This window comes from Eubalaena glacialis, chromosome 9, assembly GCF_028564815.1.
Source record: "Eubalaena glacialis isolate mEubGla1 chromosome 9, mEubGla1.1.hap2.+ XY, whole genome shotgun sequence".
NCBI classification, from domain to species: domain Eukaryota; kingdom Metazoa; phylum Chordata; class Mammalia; order Artiodactyla; family Balaenidae; genus Eubalaena; species Eubalaena glacialis.
The window spans coordinates 25,108,114-25,124,503 of NC_083724.1; the positions used below are offsets into that span (position 1 = coordinate 25,108,114).

The 16,390-nt window shown below is 41.8% G+C and overlaps 1 protein-coding gene across 1 annotated transcript in view; it reads left to right on the forward strand.

The window, feature by feature from the left end:
• Positions 1-7,788: 7,788 nt before the first annotated feature.
• Positions 7,789-16,390, forward strand: part of TMEM245 (transmembrane protein 245) — a 97,038-nt gene continuing 88,436 nt past the window's right edge. The window contains exon 1 of the mRNA XM_061200129.1: positions 7,789-8,397. Coding sequence (XP_061056112.1) covers positions 7,804-8,397 — 594 coding nt within the window. The 5' untranslated portion in view covers positions 7,789-7,803. The remainder of the gene's footprint in view (positions 8,398-16,390) is intronic.

A 16,390-nucleotide genomic window follows, 5' to 3' on the forward strand; every position in this document is an offset into this window, starting at 1 on the left:
TGGCCATTTGAAGGTCTTTGTCAGGATTGTTTCTGTTTCTGATCTTGTAAATACTTTAAAACCCAAGAGATAAAACATTGTATGTATTACAGGCCAAACTACCCTTGAGTTTATAGTAATTTCATTTGCAGAAAGGGTTCCTGGATCCGTTATTAAACCTTGCCTCCTCCATTCAACATTCTGTGACGTGTTAAGAACATATAAAATAAAGTATCATTGTTGAGTTTGACTTTTCTATACCGTTAGTTAAGAAACTAAGCCTAGTGTGAACTGAGTCAATGGCATGTAGATGCAACCTATCCATGTTTTATATTTAATTAGATTTCTTGTTCAGTTAATCAGTTATTTAGTTTCAAGTTGTACTTGGTTGTTTTCATATTTAATAGATAAGTATAAATTCCTTTTCATGAAAATAGTGGCTATTAACGTGATTTTAAATGTGACTAAAAATTTAAGTGAACCATCAAGCGCTTTGGGGTTTTTCACTTAAAGTATGCTGATATTCAATTAATGTTTTCCGTTTTCCCCTGGATATTGGCTATTAGGCAAATAGCTGTTCTATTCTTCTGGAGAACCATGGATTCTCTAGGGTTACGGGGTGCGTGGCGGTTGTGCCATTCACCCAGATCACTAAAGCCGTTACCATTTCATCACACAGAATGTCCTGACCACCTGGAAGAGTAAATGCACCTTCTCCACATGCCTTATTCCCCCAGATGCGCTCATATGCTGGAACAATCTGGCTCCAGGAGTATTAATATACTTTTTTGCGACTGTCTGTAAAATACTATTTTGTAAGAACTATGCCTTTAGATGGACATTGATGGGTTATATTTGTTTTATAATAATTGTGTACCTAATGTTCAATTGTGATTGATTTTGAGATTTATGTATATTTATAAGCCTGTCCTACGTGGATTTTTACTCTACGATGTGTGGTACCTTACTAATAAAGACATGGATTTCTATTTATGTAAAGTAATTGTAGCAATATTCCTAGATGCTACCTAAATGATTGTTCTGCCCATCTGCCATCACAAATACTTCTGTCTTTAGAGGGCTATGTTAGAGTTAGAATATATTAACTAGATTTAAATTTTAAAATATAAATTCTCAACATGGTTTGAAATTCTTCCTGTTGATGTAATTAAAGTTAATAATTCTTTATTGATTTACTCTGGTGCATCTCTGGTTTTCTGTTTGTTTGTTTTACATCCTTTCATCAGTAAAGTCTCCCTGAAGTTGTAAACCTTGGAGAAGATGACAGCCTGTCATTCTGACAAAGAAGAAAATCATGTTGCAGTAGTCAGGTAAAAATCCCTGCAGAGAAACAATTTGCAAAAGGAATCTTTATTTATAGCTTCAGCTCAGTACCTTTTTCAAATAGTAAATGGAGGCCTATAATCCCATGTAAAGTGTATTAGTTGGCTAATAGTGCATAACTAGCTCTAAGAATTTCAATTATAGGCCTTACTGGTAACTAAATCATATTATATGTTAAGAACAGTTGGTTTACTTGTAAAGGCTTGTGAATCATCAAGGTGGTATGGAAATTGTGGAATGCAGTAGCTGAGCTGGTTGAGAAACTGGGACTAGGTTGAGAAATTCAAGGAATGTCATGTTAAGAAAGAGTTAGTTATTACCACATTCTGCATTATAGGCTCTAATCCTCACCCCGCCCCCCAAACAAGTATTTTGTTATTTTTTGGTATCCTAGGTGTTTGCTGTGGTATTTATTTTGCAATATTCTCAGTGGGTAGCCCAGCCGTCAAACCTGGCCCTGGCTGATGTTTGACTTGGAAGTTTCTTAGGGCTCAGTCCCAGGTGCAAGGGCCAGGGGATGAGCGGTAAGAAGAGACTGCTGAAGTAGAGTGGACATGAAAGTCACTTGCATCCAGGAGGTCAAGAAGCTTTAACCACTTGTTCATTCATTCATTCATTCAATGAATACTTATCGAGGACTCTTATGTACCAGTCCATATGCTAGAAACTACACATGGAGGACTCCAGGAAGAGCAGCTCTTGATTTCTGCCCCTAAGAGGCTCATAGCCTACTTGGGGAGTCAGATACCTAAATACCATGATAATACTTTTTGGTGACTGCAGTGTAAGGAAATGCTCAGGTGCGGTGCAAACCTGGAGTAGGGATCCTCACCCAGCCTGGGGCAACCAGGTGAAAGCAGGTGGTGGTACTGAGGCTGCATCTTAAAGAAGGAATAGGAGTAAAGCAGGCAAAGGATGTGGAGAGGTATCTCCAAGAAAGGGGAGAGCAACCCCAGAAGAAAGGCCAGCAGGATGTGTTTGGGAACCACTGTCATTTGACAGGGTTTGTATTAGTTTCCTATTGCTGCTGTAACAAATTACCATAAATTTAGTGGCTTAAAACAACAGAAATGTATTCCCTTGCAGTTCTGGAGGCCAGAGGTCTGAACTGAATCACATGGAGCTACAATCATGGTGTGGGCAGAGCCGGTTTCTTCTGGGAACTCCTGGGGAGAGAATCCTTCCTTGGCTCTTCCAGCTTCTGGTAGCTGTGGATATTTCTTCGCCCATGGCCTCATGACTGCAATGTCTGCCTCTGTGGTCAGAGAGGTCAGATTGCTCTCCTCTTCTGTAGTCTAATCTCCCTCCCTCCCTCCCTCTGATATAGATGCTTGTGATTACATTTAGCCCCCATCCATATAATCCAGGATAATCTCCCCACATCAAAATCCTTAGCTTCATCATATCTGCAAAGTACAAGTAAGGTAACATACTTCACAGGTTCTAGGGATTAGGACCTGGATATCTTTGGGGGCCACCCAACTGCTAGAGGATAAAGGATGAGGCAGAGAATGGGAAGAGTGAGGTAGGGTGAGCGTGGCCCCATCACAGAGGACCTTGGAAGTCATAGTAAAGAGTTTGGAACCTTCCCACAAAGTGAGGAGGCTTTGAAGGGATCAGATTGTATTTTAGAAAGATCACGCTGGCTTCACTGTAGAGAATTGATTGGGGTGGAGCAAGAGGGCAGACAAAGGGACCAGCTAGAGGCTGCAGTGACATCAGTGCGGTACCAAGAGTGTACAAACAAGTAATGCTTAGGATTCAAACCCATCAGGACTTGATTCTCAAATGAAGATAGTTTATTTATAAATAGTGATTAGTCTGGCTAATTTGAAATGCATCCACCATCTCCTGGTTTTCAGTCTTGCTCTGATTTGCAGCAGAAGGCTGGTTGTTTATACACTGCATAGCCTCAGCTTTAGTTGGAGTATATTGTTGGGAGTAGAGCCAAGGAAGGGGTGGGCCGGGAATCCCAAATCCTGATCCCTAACTGTCACATTTCAACAGCTCCAGATAAAGCGTTCCAGACAAATCACGTCTATGAAGATGAGGAGCTACCAGCAAAGGACATTTACGGCCAGCCACTTTTGGGACAGGCAGTTCTGGCTTTTGGTAATAAGTGTTCATTACAAAATCAGCTTGCAGATGCCAATCTCCCCCTACCAAACTTCCTCCCACCCTAGAAGAGAAAGGGGGAGCTATTTTGGTTGCAGACCTTTTTTTTAAAGGGGGATTTTGTGTGTGTGTTTTCCCCAAAAGAACTGCCCAACTTTCTTTTACTCATCTGGTCTTTTCCTGGGTACATGGGTCTCAACTGGGTTGGCTGAATCAATTTGATAATTTCTTCACTGACCTTTTTACGAATTGGTAAAATTGTCTTTATTGACATGGTTTGGAAGGTTAGCTATAGCTGGATGGTACAAACCAGAAGGACAGGAACCTAGACTGGATGAACAGGAGCCTGGAGGCAGGAACGGCGATACTCCACTCATTGAACTGGCAGGACTTGTGCTGTAAGTGGGGGGCATGTGTCCTAGTGCAGGAATAGGAGAGAGAAGTAGGAGTAGTTAGGGAGTCAGGCAGGGCCTGCCGGTATCAGACTTGTTTACATCGTTTGTTCTTCAGCCATTGAGATTTAAGAAAAAAATCTCTTAGTAATTGCTCACATTCATACTAACCTTAGCTTCCCAAACTCTTTTCTTCTAAACCACTTACTTATGTTCTTAGTCTGCCAATTTTATCTAGTTTCAGACACTGGATGGTTAGTTAAGTGTAGAAAAGGCAAATACGTTTCATCTTGTGTGCTTACTTTGTGGAGTTGGCAGTGGTTCCCTAGAATGTTTTGCTGAGAAGGATTTTGAGGCTGTGTCTAGGCTCAGTGAGAAAGAGTGGTTGATTAGCAATGTCTTCTATGGGCTTAGTAAAAGAGAGTGGTAACTCATATTTGGAATCTGAATGTGTGTTGTTTGATTACATTTTCACATGGCTTCTCCTCCTGCACTGTACATACCGCTTTATATGTGATGTACACACTCCACTGTAAGTACTGGACTTTGTTTAAAGTAAACACTCTAAGATAAACACAATGCCCTGGAGAATCCTCTCCCCACCTGTGTTTGTTTTACCTCTGGGGCTGTTATCTTGATACCATGGGAGTCTGTGGACATTGACTGATGTTTAAGAGATGCCTCTTGGCTTCTCTAGGACAAAATGAAGTTACCCTGAGAGCCACTATCAGATTTCTACCATGTCCCAGGTACTGTGCTGCTGCTTTAGACACACTCTTCTGTTTCATCCTCACAGCAACCAGTGATGTAGATGTTATCATTTTATCAGCCAGAAATCTTTCTGTTGCAAGAAATGTAAAACTGAACCGAAACTGGCTTAAATGGTTGGAAATTCATTGGTTCATGCAACAGGAAGGCCAAAGGCAGTGTGGTCCCAGGGTCAGCTTGATTCACTCCTCTGGATCTATTTCACCTCCACTGTATCCTGGATGCCCATGGAGGCAGTTCTTCCCTGAGGTCGTTGGAGTGAGTTGCTGTGTGGGACCAAAGAAGAAAACCCAAGTAGCCTTGCATTTTGGAGGGGATGCCTAAAAGCATATGTCCTGTGAGCTAGAGATTTGAGTAGACTGTGTGTACTTCTCTCAAATTTAGTTTGTAGGTCCTACATCCCAGTATTTTTTCTCTGCTCTCAACCATAGGAATACGTAGCAGAAACACCCCCAGTGTTTCGATACTATTTCTCATAGGAAGCACAAACAAGCTTTTTTGAAAGGACAGCAAATCATCCGTTCACTTGCTCAGCAAACACTGAACTTGTACTATGAATGGCCCAAGCTGTGTCAGGTGCTGGGGACACAGAAATGAAGCAAACCCATGAGAATCTCTGACTTTGACTGTAGTGTAGTAAGTACAATCATAGAGGGGTGAGCAAAATCCTATAGGAACCCAGCCTTGCGTTAGGCCATATAAATGTAAGTATAGTGAGTTTCTGGTGCTTCAGCCTTCATTTCTCTTAGTTCCATTCTTGACTAGAAATTCTGTCAGAGACCTGGCAGTTCTATTGCTTTGGCCATTAGAACAGTTTTGAAATGCTCTGCAGTTTTGCCTTTCATTGAGACTTGGAAGCAGAGCACCATGACAGGGTATTTTTGATTTGCTCATCTGGGACCCCAAACACAATTTAGGCAACATTACCCTGGTCCCCTCCTATCCAATGCATATGTATGTCAGTTTCTGTTTGCATCCATTGATAGATGCTTTTGTTTTGTTACATGGGATCTTTTGGTTTGTAACTAGAGGAAGAGAGTCAAATCTTTGGTTGGAGAAGGACAGAGGGGTTGGTTTGGTCTTTGTTCCCTCCCTGCCCTTTGGATGGGTTTTGAAGCCCTGTGGTTAGAGGACTGAAGGTTGGACATGGAAGGAACTCTTCATGAGAGGAATTATGATACACTGAGCACAAGAGACCTGGTTTAGAGCTTTGGTGACAAAAGGGCACAGAGCCCTCAAGTCAGGGAGGATTTCTTCCCCATCTCTGAGTGGAACCCAGCTTTGCTTTGGCACCCTGAGGATTAGGAGTTTGGGAGTATCCAGGATCTGGGAATAATGGCACAGGCTCTGGCAATCTTGTGATGGGTACTGAGCTCAGGGAGCTGTGTGGGCAGAGGGTGGACATAGGGGGGTTGGTGGTTAACTTATGTCTCCAGGTATATATGTGAGGCATCCCCACTGGGACTCCCTCGAAATTACTGAGGACTTTTTGGGAGGGAGACTGAGGCATTGTTGTTATATAAATGGGAGCTTAAGTCAGTGTAAAATGGTTACTGAAAGCAAATGTGACTATAATTTGTAATCATGATCTCAGCAGCCCTAGAGAAATAGTTAAGAAGCAAAGCAAAATGTAGGACAACTGATGCAAAATATTTACAGAGTCAAAGTCCAAAGACCACTTGAAAAACAAGGACTGTGACCCGAAACCCAAAAATGAGATGTTATGGCATTACTTTTTCTTTTACTTGAAAAAATTTTGAAAACAGAAGAGGGATAACTTGCAGAGTTTCAAAGCACTCTCCTATTGAGTACTCAATAAAGGCTTCCTTCTTTTCTTCCTTCCTCCTCCCTCCCTCCCTCCCTTCTTTCTTCTTCTTCCTCCTCTTACTTCTCTTCCTCCCCTTTCTCCTCATCCTCCTCTTCTCCCCTTCCTCCTCTTCTTTCTCTTCCTCTTCTTTCCCTTCTTCCCCTCCCTCTCCCTCTTCTTCTTCTAAATAAAAATTCTGTTCGAGGTGTTTTACAAGTAGTAGGCTTGGATCCCAGGACCTTTCCAACAGGAAAACAGAAGTACCGTGTATTGCCCCAGAGCTTCTTTCTTCTCTTCTGACACAAGAGTTTCTATTATCACTCCCATGTGACAGAGAGGAAATTAGGGTTGGGGGCTTAACTGACCTCAGGTCTCAAAAAGGAACAGTGGCAGTTTGAGACTCTGACCTAGTGCTCCTTCAGGAGTTTAGACTGCTCCAGCACTGACATCTACATGGTCGTTAACAGTAGCTGCGCCTAAGAGTCTTCTGAAGAGCTTTAAAAAATATGCTAAAAGGATCCCTTGTCAGACCAATTAATTAACATTGTACGTAAGAATAGACTTAGGAGCCAGATTCTGAGTTTGAATTCTGCCTCTGCCACTTACTAGCTGTGTACCTTGGCAAGGTACTTAACTTCTCTGTGCCTCAGTTTTCCCCTTTGTAAAGTGGGGATAATAACACCGCCTTCCTTGTAGGGTTGTTCTAAGGATCAAATGAGTTAATGGGGATGAGACATTTATAACAGGGTCTGCCATATGGTAATCGCTATTTAAAATCCTGCCAAGCACACCAGAGCACACACTTTAAGTGTTTATTAAATAAATCAATAAAATAGAATCTGGTGATCGGTCTTTCATAAGTACCCCCCCCCCCCCCCACGGATTCTAATGTGCAGACTGGGTTTTCAATCTGTTAACGTCGTGCCTCTTTGGGGATTCCGCCTCTCCCCAAATTGACATTAACCAGTGAGTGAGGCGAGTTGGTTTTTTCGTTTTGTTTTGGGTTGTTTTAACGACAGTTCAGGGTGTTTTTCGGAAAGATTATCCGACATTTTCCCCCCCAGTTTGTGACTCTTATAACACTTTAATTGATGGGAAGGGGGAGTTGGCTTGTTTGTTTGTTTGATTTTTGCCTCTTCTAAGATGCTGAGCCCAGAAACCTGTTACCTGAATTCCTCGGGGACCAATGAACGAAGGGAGCCCGAGGGCGAAGGAGCGCTCTCTACGCTCTCTGGGAGTTGTAGTTCCCCAAAGGTCCTGTAAGCGTTCAATGGCCAGCTAGGAACTACGACTTCCACAATGCCGCGGGCCGCCCGCCCTGCCTCTCGCCCGTGCCTCTCGCCAGGCTTCCCAGTACCGCCTCTCGGCAGCGGCGGCGGCGGCGGCGTCAGGGGTACCATGGCCGACGACGGTTCCCCTGAAGAGCCGCCCAGTCCGCGGGGCTCCCCGGGCCGGGCGCCGCGGGTTCAGCGTGCGGTCGGACCGGGCAGCGGCGGCAGCGGCAGTGGCTGCGGGGAGACCCCGCGGACAGCGGCGCTGGCGCTGCGCTTCGACAAGCCCATCAAGCAGGCCTTCTACAACACCGGGGCCGTGCTGTTCGTGTGCCTGTGCTGCGGCGCCGCTGTGCTCGTCTACTTTATCCTGGAGGCCTTCCTGCGGCCGCTGCTGTGGGCCGTGCTGTGCGGCACCTTCCTGCACCCCTTCAAGAGCTCGCTGACGCGGCTGGGCCGCCACTGGCTGCAGCGCCTGCACCGCGCGCACACGCCCATCGTGCTGGCCGCGCTGCTGCTGCCGATCTGCTTCGCAGACTACGGCGTGGAGGCCCTGGGCGAGCAGGCGCTGCGCCGCCGCCGCCTGCTGCTGCTGCTTGGCGCCGGCGGCCCGCTCCTCTACGGCCTCTACAGCCTGGGCAGCTACCTGGGCGTACAGGTGCTGCTGGCGCACGCCGGCGCGCTCATCTGCCGCGGGCTGGACTACTTCAGCAGCCTGTGGGTGAGTGAGCCTCGGCCCGGGCCCTGGGCGGTCCCGGCGAGCGCGCAGTGCCCCTCACCACACCCGCAGCTCGCTGGGGTGCGATCCTGCCCACCCCTCCGCACGATGCAGGGGCGGCCAGAGGTCCAGACCTACGCTGCAGGCAGTGTCCGTCTCAGCCTTCCTTCCCGTGCACCCTAGGAACTTGGCGCACTTCCTTCCAAAGTGAGGGCGGGGGTGGTTTGAAACAGTCTCCCCGTTCCCTGCCCCCATCCTAACGGAACCACTTAGCGGGGCGTGTGCCCTGTGAGGAATCGCTGTTCCCCTTTGCAGCTAGGGGCTTCAGTGCATCGGCAGGTGGACATGAATTTACTCCTGGTCAGGGAGAGTGGGTGCTCCAGCATCTTAGTTCTGCTCACGTGGGACTTCCCTGGAAGGAACCTTAGAGATCCTAGTCCAACCGGTCATCCTACAGATAGGAGAGGTGACTTCTTACCAGGCTAGGGCTAGTTGGGCACAGAGAGGGCACTGGTTGACGCAAGTTTCTCAAGTCCTAGAACAAATCTTTCTTAATAGTTCAGAGCTGCCTCTCAGTTCAGGTGATTTCAGTGTACTTTGTGCCAGGCACCTACCTGGGTGCTGAGCCTCGTGGGCCTCTTTCTCGCCACAGTCTATTCTGGGGAACTACTTACGTTGTGCAGGGACTGCTGTGCAACATTCTCTTCCCGCCTGGATTACTTAGGCAGACTGGGTGAAGGAAAGGTCTATTTGTGATTCTTGGATCATCCTGAGCTTATTCTTGGAAAATCACAGAGCTTTAGAGTTGGAAGGGATTTCAAGGATAATCTAGTGACACGTTGCCTAACTCAGACCAGATTGTAGACCAGTTAATGATCCACATATTTCACTGGGGACTGTTAAAAACAAGTGGATGTTTAATGCATAAGAATGCTATTTCATCAATAAGCAGTACCATTTAAAAATAAATTTATTCACTTTTGTCAGTGTTCAATGCACCTTGATATAAAGTTGCAAAATAATGCCCTTTATCTGTCAAGCAAGGTTTTGACTTGCCTGAGGTTATTGGTAGAGTTGGTGATTGATTCCAGAACTCCTGTCTGCTCTTGCTCTATCCATACAACCTCTCAGTTCAAGTTAAAAGTTGATTGAGTATGTTGTTAGGTACTGGGCTTTGTGAGGGCTTTAAACGGAGTAAGGTGCAGGCTCTGTGTTCAAGGTACATATAATCATATGTGAGCATATTCTTATGGAGATGACAGACACACAGATAAATGTTCATTACCCACCAATTATGGGCCAGCAGGGTATTGCAAGGTATTGGGGAGCACCTCATCCATAATTTTGGGATGCTGCTTGTGTGTGTAACTGCTGAGTTATCAGACAGAATCCTTGGCCTCCAGGAGGCCTGGTTATTTCAGTTGTGGTAGGAGGGAGGGATGTGGAAGCACCCTCTTTCACCTCCTGAGGTTGACAGATTGTCAGGTGGAAGTGATCCTACTCTTTATTGCCTGCTTGTCTGGCGCTCTTCAGGAGAGGTTTCTGAGATCCGGAGAATGTGATGGTCCCAAAGTCGCTCAGACTTTGAACAAACCCAGGGTTCACTTTATGGAGTCCCAGTTCCATGTTATTTCTCCTTTACCTGTTGTTTCACAGTTCAGTTAAGTGGACTGAATGCCTCTTACATAGAAGGCAGAGTACTATATGCTGTTAAGAAATATAAAGATTACTATAACTCGATTCCTATCCTCAAGAGATTCAATCTTGTCAAATTCAGACATATTTCTAGATTCTGCTAACATTTTTGACTGTTGATAATGCAGTTTACTGTAATTACCATAGGCAAGACCAAGTAGCATATCCACCAAACTGTAGGAAATTAGGAAAGAAAGCCCTAGCATATATGAACACTGTATTTTCATAGTAAAGTAAGAATTGAATACATGGGTAAATTGCCATGATTAGCAGAAACTGGTGCATTTCTGCCAGTCACTCTCAGATAGTGGAAAGAGATGAGGAATTGAATAATTGTGAAAAAGTGCCTGCAGCTCAGTGTATAGAGCTATGAATATCTTTTTACTGAAGATAAAGCCCCCTTCCATGTATTTTATTTACATACCCTTGAATGGGTTGTGGATGAGCAGAAGAGAAGTGAGGGCCAAGATTGATTAGGTTAGAAGAGGGGCAGGAAGGTCAAGCCAATTAATAATTTTGAAAAGGCTTGAAACTCAGCTGTTTGCCTAAAGCGATGGGGGCAAGGGAGGAAGGGGTAAAAAACCCCATTATAAAAGACACAGTATGAGTTAATTAGAAGTGAGTAGGGAGCCTAAACTGAGGTTGATCTGAGTTGGAGAGAAACTTGCAGCTGTGTTTTCTTGAAGCAGTTCTTCGGAGCGGTGGTTGGATGGAGGTGAGCTAAAAGTGTACCTGGGAAGTGGAGACAGGGAGTGCTCACTTCTCAGTCAGGAGCGCTGATTAAGGCCTGACAAGAAGTGAAAGGTCATGTGACCGGGCAGGGCGCCCTCTCTATAACTTTTCTATCATAGTTCACAGCTGGTTTGGTTTTGTGAGCCCAAGAAGGGCTGCCTGTCATAGAAATAGAGTCTTTATGCTTTCTAAACAACCTGTAAATTGGAGCCTGCTGCTGCTGAGAGGTATGGCTGGGGGGAGGTAGAGAGAAAAGTGAATTTAAGGAAATCTACATTTTGGAGAGCTGACAATTCATGCATTTAAGATCAAGCTTTTGAGCATCTACCATGTACTGGCAGGCGCTTTCATGTGTGTTATTTCATTCTCACAACAGTCATGCGAAGTAGGAGGGAGGAATTTCACAGGTGAGATTTAGAGATTGATCTGTTCATTCTGTCAGTGAATGATACTCAACAGACCTATCAGCAGTTGAAGGCCCTTTGTCATCAAAACCTTCAACAAAGATTTTAAAAAACTTTCCCCCAGCACATTGTGTTTATTTATTTATTTATTTATTTATAGTATAAATTGATTTTAGTTTTCAGGAAAAAAATAGAAGAATATCAGGATTGGACTAACCACACATATTCCCCCAAAGGCCCCTAGATTCTAGTCATCTAGAAACTTTAGTCATCTCTCTTATCCTTGTATCTGTTATTTCCAAGTCCTATCCCGTTTTCCTTTGTAATGTCTTTAATACTTGTGTTTTCCTTTGTTACCAGTTTATCCTTCCAGTTCAGTTCCTATTCACCTCACTTTGGGGTTCCTTCAGCCTCCTAGCTCTTTTCTGCTAATTCTCCATCCTGCTTGCAAGTGAAAGAGTAACCATCCATGATGTGAGCAATTTTTTAAAACAGTTTCAAATGTATTAGAATATTGTACTGACTTAGTGATTTCTAAACACTTAAAAAAAATCATCTGTTGCACCAAACTCACATATAACTTCAGTCCTTAGGGTCCTTGGCATCTTTCCTTGGTGTAGAGCTGTCAAGATAAATCTGAAAATCTAGCCTTCCTGCTCCACCATTTTTCTTTGCTGGGAGTGTTTTGGGTCTTCCTCTCTCCTTTAGTTCAGACTTGTTAGAACGTTTGAAGACATTTACAGTTTTTGCAGTAGTAATAGATTTGTTTTCTCCATGATCTCTGATCACATTGTTTCCATTTTACTTTATAAAGAAGCATGAAGTGGAAGGAACAGTGGCTGAAAGATAAGAGTGTAAATTCTAAACTGAGCTCTGTTAGTAGCTTGCTTTGTGACCTTGGACAGACCAGGGCCCGTCTCTGGGCTACTCAACTCTAGTTGTGTGAAGTGTGGGGTTAGCTTGGATGATTTCTAAGGTTCCTGGATATTCAGTTTTACAGATCCCCAGAGTTTGGTAGTACTGCCAGCAAGGCTCTTGGGAAATGCACATTAGCCAGCCGGCCCGGCCTACTCCTGGTGTGTTTTACTTGCCTGGCAAGAGTAAGGAGGAAAGTTTCCAGTACTTAGGTTCTTTCTCAGTTAAAGACTTTGATTATAAAAGAGTCTTGACTCTTAAGTTGCCACACCATGAAGAGAACAAAGTTTTCAAATTAGAATAAAGGAGAATGAAGTACTTGAAGCAGTAGCTGATTAGGGCTGTGGCTCCATAAGTTGGGAAGAAATCAGTAGTTTTATTCTCTCTGTAAAAGACTTAGGAAACTGTTCTGCAAAATCATGCAATAGAAGCAAGCCAAGTTGCTTTTCCAGTTAATACCCAGATGACAATAAATAAAACAAAGACATAGTCTACAGGGCAAAGTCTACTTATGTTTTATGCATTTAATATCTTATTTAATCAGAAAAGTATATGTGGTTAATAAGTCAAATGAAAGGAAAATGTGATTGTTTATTAGTTAGCTTTACTTGTAGTGCTAAATAAATGTTGCCAGTTTTTGTGGACAGTCTTTAGTATCAGCACACATTGGTGCTTTAAAATGAGTATTGAATGTATATTTTGAAAAGGACACATTGCTCTGAAGAACATAGTTTGGGAAAGTATGCCTTCTTCTGTTTAAACTGTGGCTCATTGATTTATTCCTGGAAGAAAATTCATACTTGAACAGGTTTTCTCAGAGGCTAAACATATCTCTCAGAGAGAAACAGAAATAAAAAGTTCTCATAAAGGCACACTTATAGGAATCCATACTGGAAATTATGTATGAAATTTGAATGTACAAATCCTTATTTTCAGTAAGTTAAAGAATATTTAGCGATTTAAAATATTGACTCAAGTAAAACATGCTTGTTATATATATAAAAAAATTTAAGCAGCATGTAAGTTTATATGGTAAAAGTGAATTGTCTCTTTCCTCTTCCCACTGTATAGATGTTACTGTTGTTAACTGTTTGGTGAATAGCCTTCTAAGTTTATTTCTACACCTATGTGAATGTATAAAGTATAGGGGTTTTGTTTTTTAAAACAAAAATTTTATATATATATATATACATATATATATATATATAAAATTCTCTTTCTTTTATCATTGCTCTTTCATTATCATTGTATTGTAGATATCTTTCCTTGATAGTACTTTCAGATATACTTCTTTCTTTTAATAGTAGCGTAGTCTAAAGTTTTTTTTTTCTGGATGCCTTTGAGAAAGTGTTCCTACCAAATTATTTTAGCACTGAATTTGTATTAGTATCTGATAAACATTTTTAAACATTGGTAACTGTAAAATCATAATGGTTTAATAGAAACTTTAAAGTGTTTTTATAAATGGCCATACTTTTTCATCTAATAATATTCTGTGAATTTTTTCTGAGGAAACTCTTGAAAATACTGAAAAAAAAGTCAAAAGATTTTTTTTTTTTAAGTAAAAGACATTTACTATTTATAAAGATAATACTACTCTTAGAAGAAAATTCAATACTTGAAGAAAAGTGTAAAGATGCAACTTACCCCCTGAAATCCAACCATTCAGGGACAATATTTTTTAACATTTTGGTGAGTATATTTTCACCATTATAAATTTGCATATGCATAAATTTACACTGTGTCATTGAATAAAGTTATTTATCACACTTTTGAAAGTCTGAATAATTATTTCATTTTTGGAGATACCATAATTTAAACAGTCTCCTATAAAATGACATTTAATTTGTTATATTTAATTTGTTTGTTTAATATTTTAAACTGCCACAGTGAATATTTTTATATCTGCACAGTGTGTAGTTCTTCTGTAACCCAAATTTGTAGAAGTGGAGTTGGGGAGTATATTTAATAAGTTGTTATTTTAAACTGAAATGAGGTTACCTGTGAGTTTCAGGTTTACTGGGTGAAAACACATACCTCTCTTTAGACCATGAGTTTCTTTGAAAAAATCTGAAGTATGCAGCCTCTCATTTTTTTCCTCTCTTTGCAAGTGATACTCATTCCTTATGAATACAGATAAGAAACAAAAACTTCTTGGAGATTGGTTGAAAAGTATCATAGGCTCAAAATCTGAAAGTATATCCTTCTGTGATCCTCTAGTTCAGCTTCTCTCACTGAGGGCACACTCTCCTACTTTGTCATCCCTGACTTCCAGTCAGCTTTTGCTCAGACTTTTAGCGATGGTAGCTCATTCCCTTTTTAGATGTCTACAGTTTATTAGAAAAATTTATTATATAGAGCTGAAATACGTTGCTTCCTAATTTCCACCTATTATTTCTGCCCTCAGAACCACAGAAAATTAAGTCTGTTGCCTCTCTCAGATGACATTTCCCCAGCTATTTGAAGATAGCTATCAAATCTTATTTCCTTCCCTTTTCTAAGCTGAACAGTTTTTTCCCCCAGCTGTATCTCTATCTCCTATGTTGTGATTTCCATTTCCTTTCCCAGTCTGAATTTTACTGCCGATGTGGTTTGATAGTGTAAGTCACTGAAACAATCACTTTCCCTGATGTATTGTACTTTTATTAATAGGCATTCATACCAGTTACATTTCTGACCAGCTATGCTCTTCCCATTCTTTACTCGTATAGATGAGTTTTGAACCTAAAAGCAGAACTTTGCATTTCTCTCTATTAAATTTAATCTTATTTGATTAGCCCATTGTTCTAATTTCAGGATATCTTTTTGAATCATTTATATTGACTATTCCCAATTTTGTGTAATCTACAAGTTCGGCTAATATGCCTTCTAGTCTTTCATCTAAATTACTGACTACATGTTTAATAAGGCAGGGCTGATTACCCCTGTGTAGCATACTGCTGAAGACCATCCACTTGCTGAGGATCAATTTTTTTTTAAATTTCAGCAATTTGTAGTCATCAAAATCAACTGTTTTTATTTTCCCTTGTGAATACTGGAGCAGCTTTTCCTCTTTATTTTTCTGGCACTACCCTTTATTCTCCTTATTGTTAAGAAAGCAGATTCTGGAGCCAGGTTCCTGGGTTCTAATCCTGACTCTGTCACTTCTTTTTTTTTGCTTTTTAAAAAAATAGTAATTTATTTATTTATTTATTTATGTTTTATTTTTTGGCTGCATCGGGTATTAGTTGCAGCACGCGGGATCTTCGTTGTGGCATGCGGGATCTTTCGTTGTGGTGCACGGGCTTCTCTCTAGTTGTGGTGTGCGGGTTTTCTCTCTCTAGTTGAGGTGCGCGGGCTTAGTTGCCCTGCAGCATGTGGGATCTTAGCTCCCCGACCAGGGATTGAACCCATGTCCCCTGGAGGCAGGAGGACAGGGTTCTAGAGAGAGACTTCTGGATGATTTCTCTTCCATCTTTAAGATACTGATTGGGTGGTATCCTTTCAAAGCTTTTTCGCCTTGGCTGTCTTTCTACCTGGATTTTCCTCCCATCTCGCTGCCTGTCCAAGGCTAAGTCTGCTGCCCCAAAGGCCTTGAACCCATCTTTCCTGACTCTGTCACTTTTTAGCTCTGTGACCTTGTGCAAGTCACTTCTCTGAAGCATCAGTTTCTTTCATCTCTAAAATGGGAGTGATAATGGTACTTTTTTCCTGGGGTTATGAGGATTAAATGAATTCATGTATTTAAAGTATTAGAACAAGGCAAAGTGTTACATAAGTGTACTGTTATTACACTCAGATTTTGTTCTGAGCTCTACAGTCATAATCTCAAATTCTTTAAATTCCCAGGGGTAAATTTGTGCGGTCCTACAAGCTTGAACTTTTTGGAAGCAGCTGTAGTCTCACTTCCCATGTGCTCATATATCTGGGGCTTAAGATCTCTTTAATATTTCATCTTATTAGTTGCTTGAAGAAAAATATTTTAATATCCTTTTCATTATAAAAGAACTAGTGCTCATTAAAGGCAATTTGGAAAATATAGAGAAAAGGAAAAGGGAAAAACAAAATCTTATCACCTAAATACAACTTTTTAGTACATTTCCTCCCCCTCCTCCACCATACAGTAGATACACTCATGTCACATGTGTTTTTTTAATTTTGCTTTTTCCTTAATAATATCTTAGGAATATTTTAAGTTATATAGTCTTTGTTTAAAAAAGCCTGTTTTAATGATTGCATAACATTTTACTGAGTGACTCATCCAGAGTTAA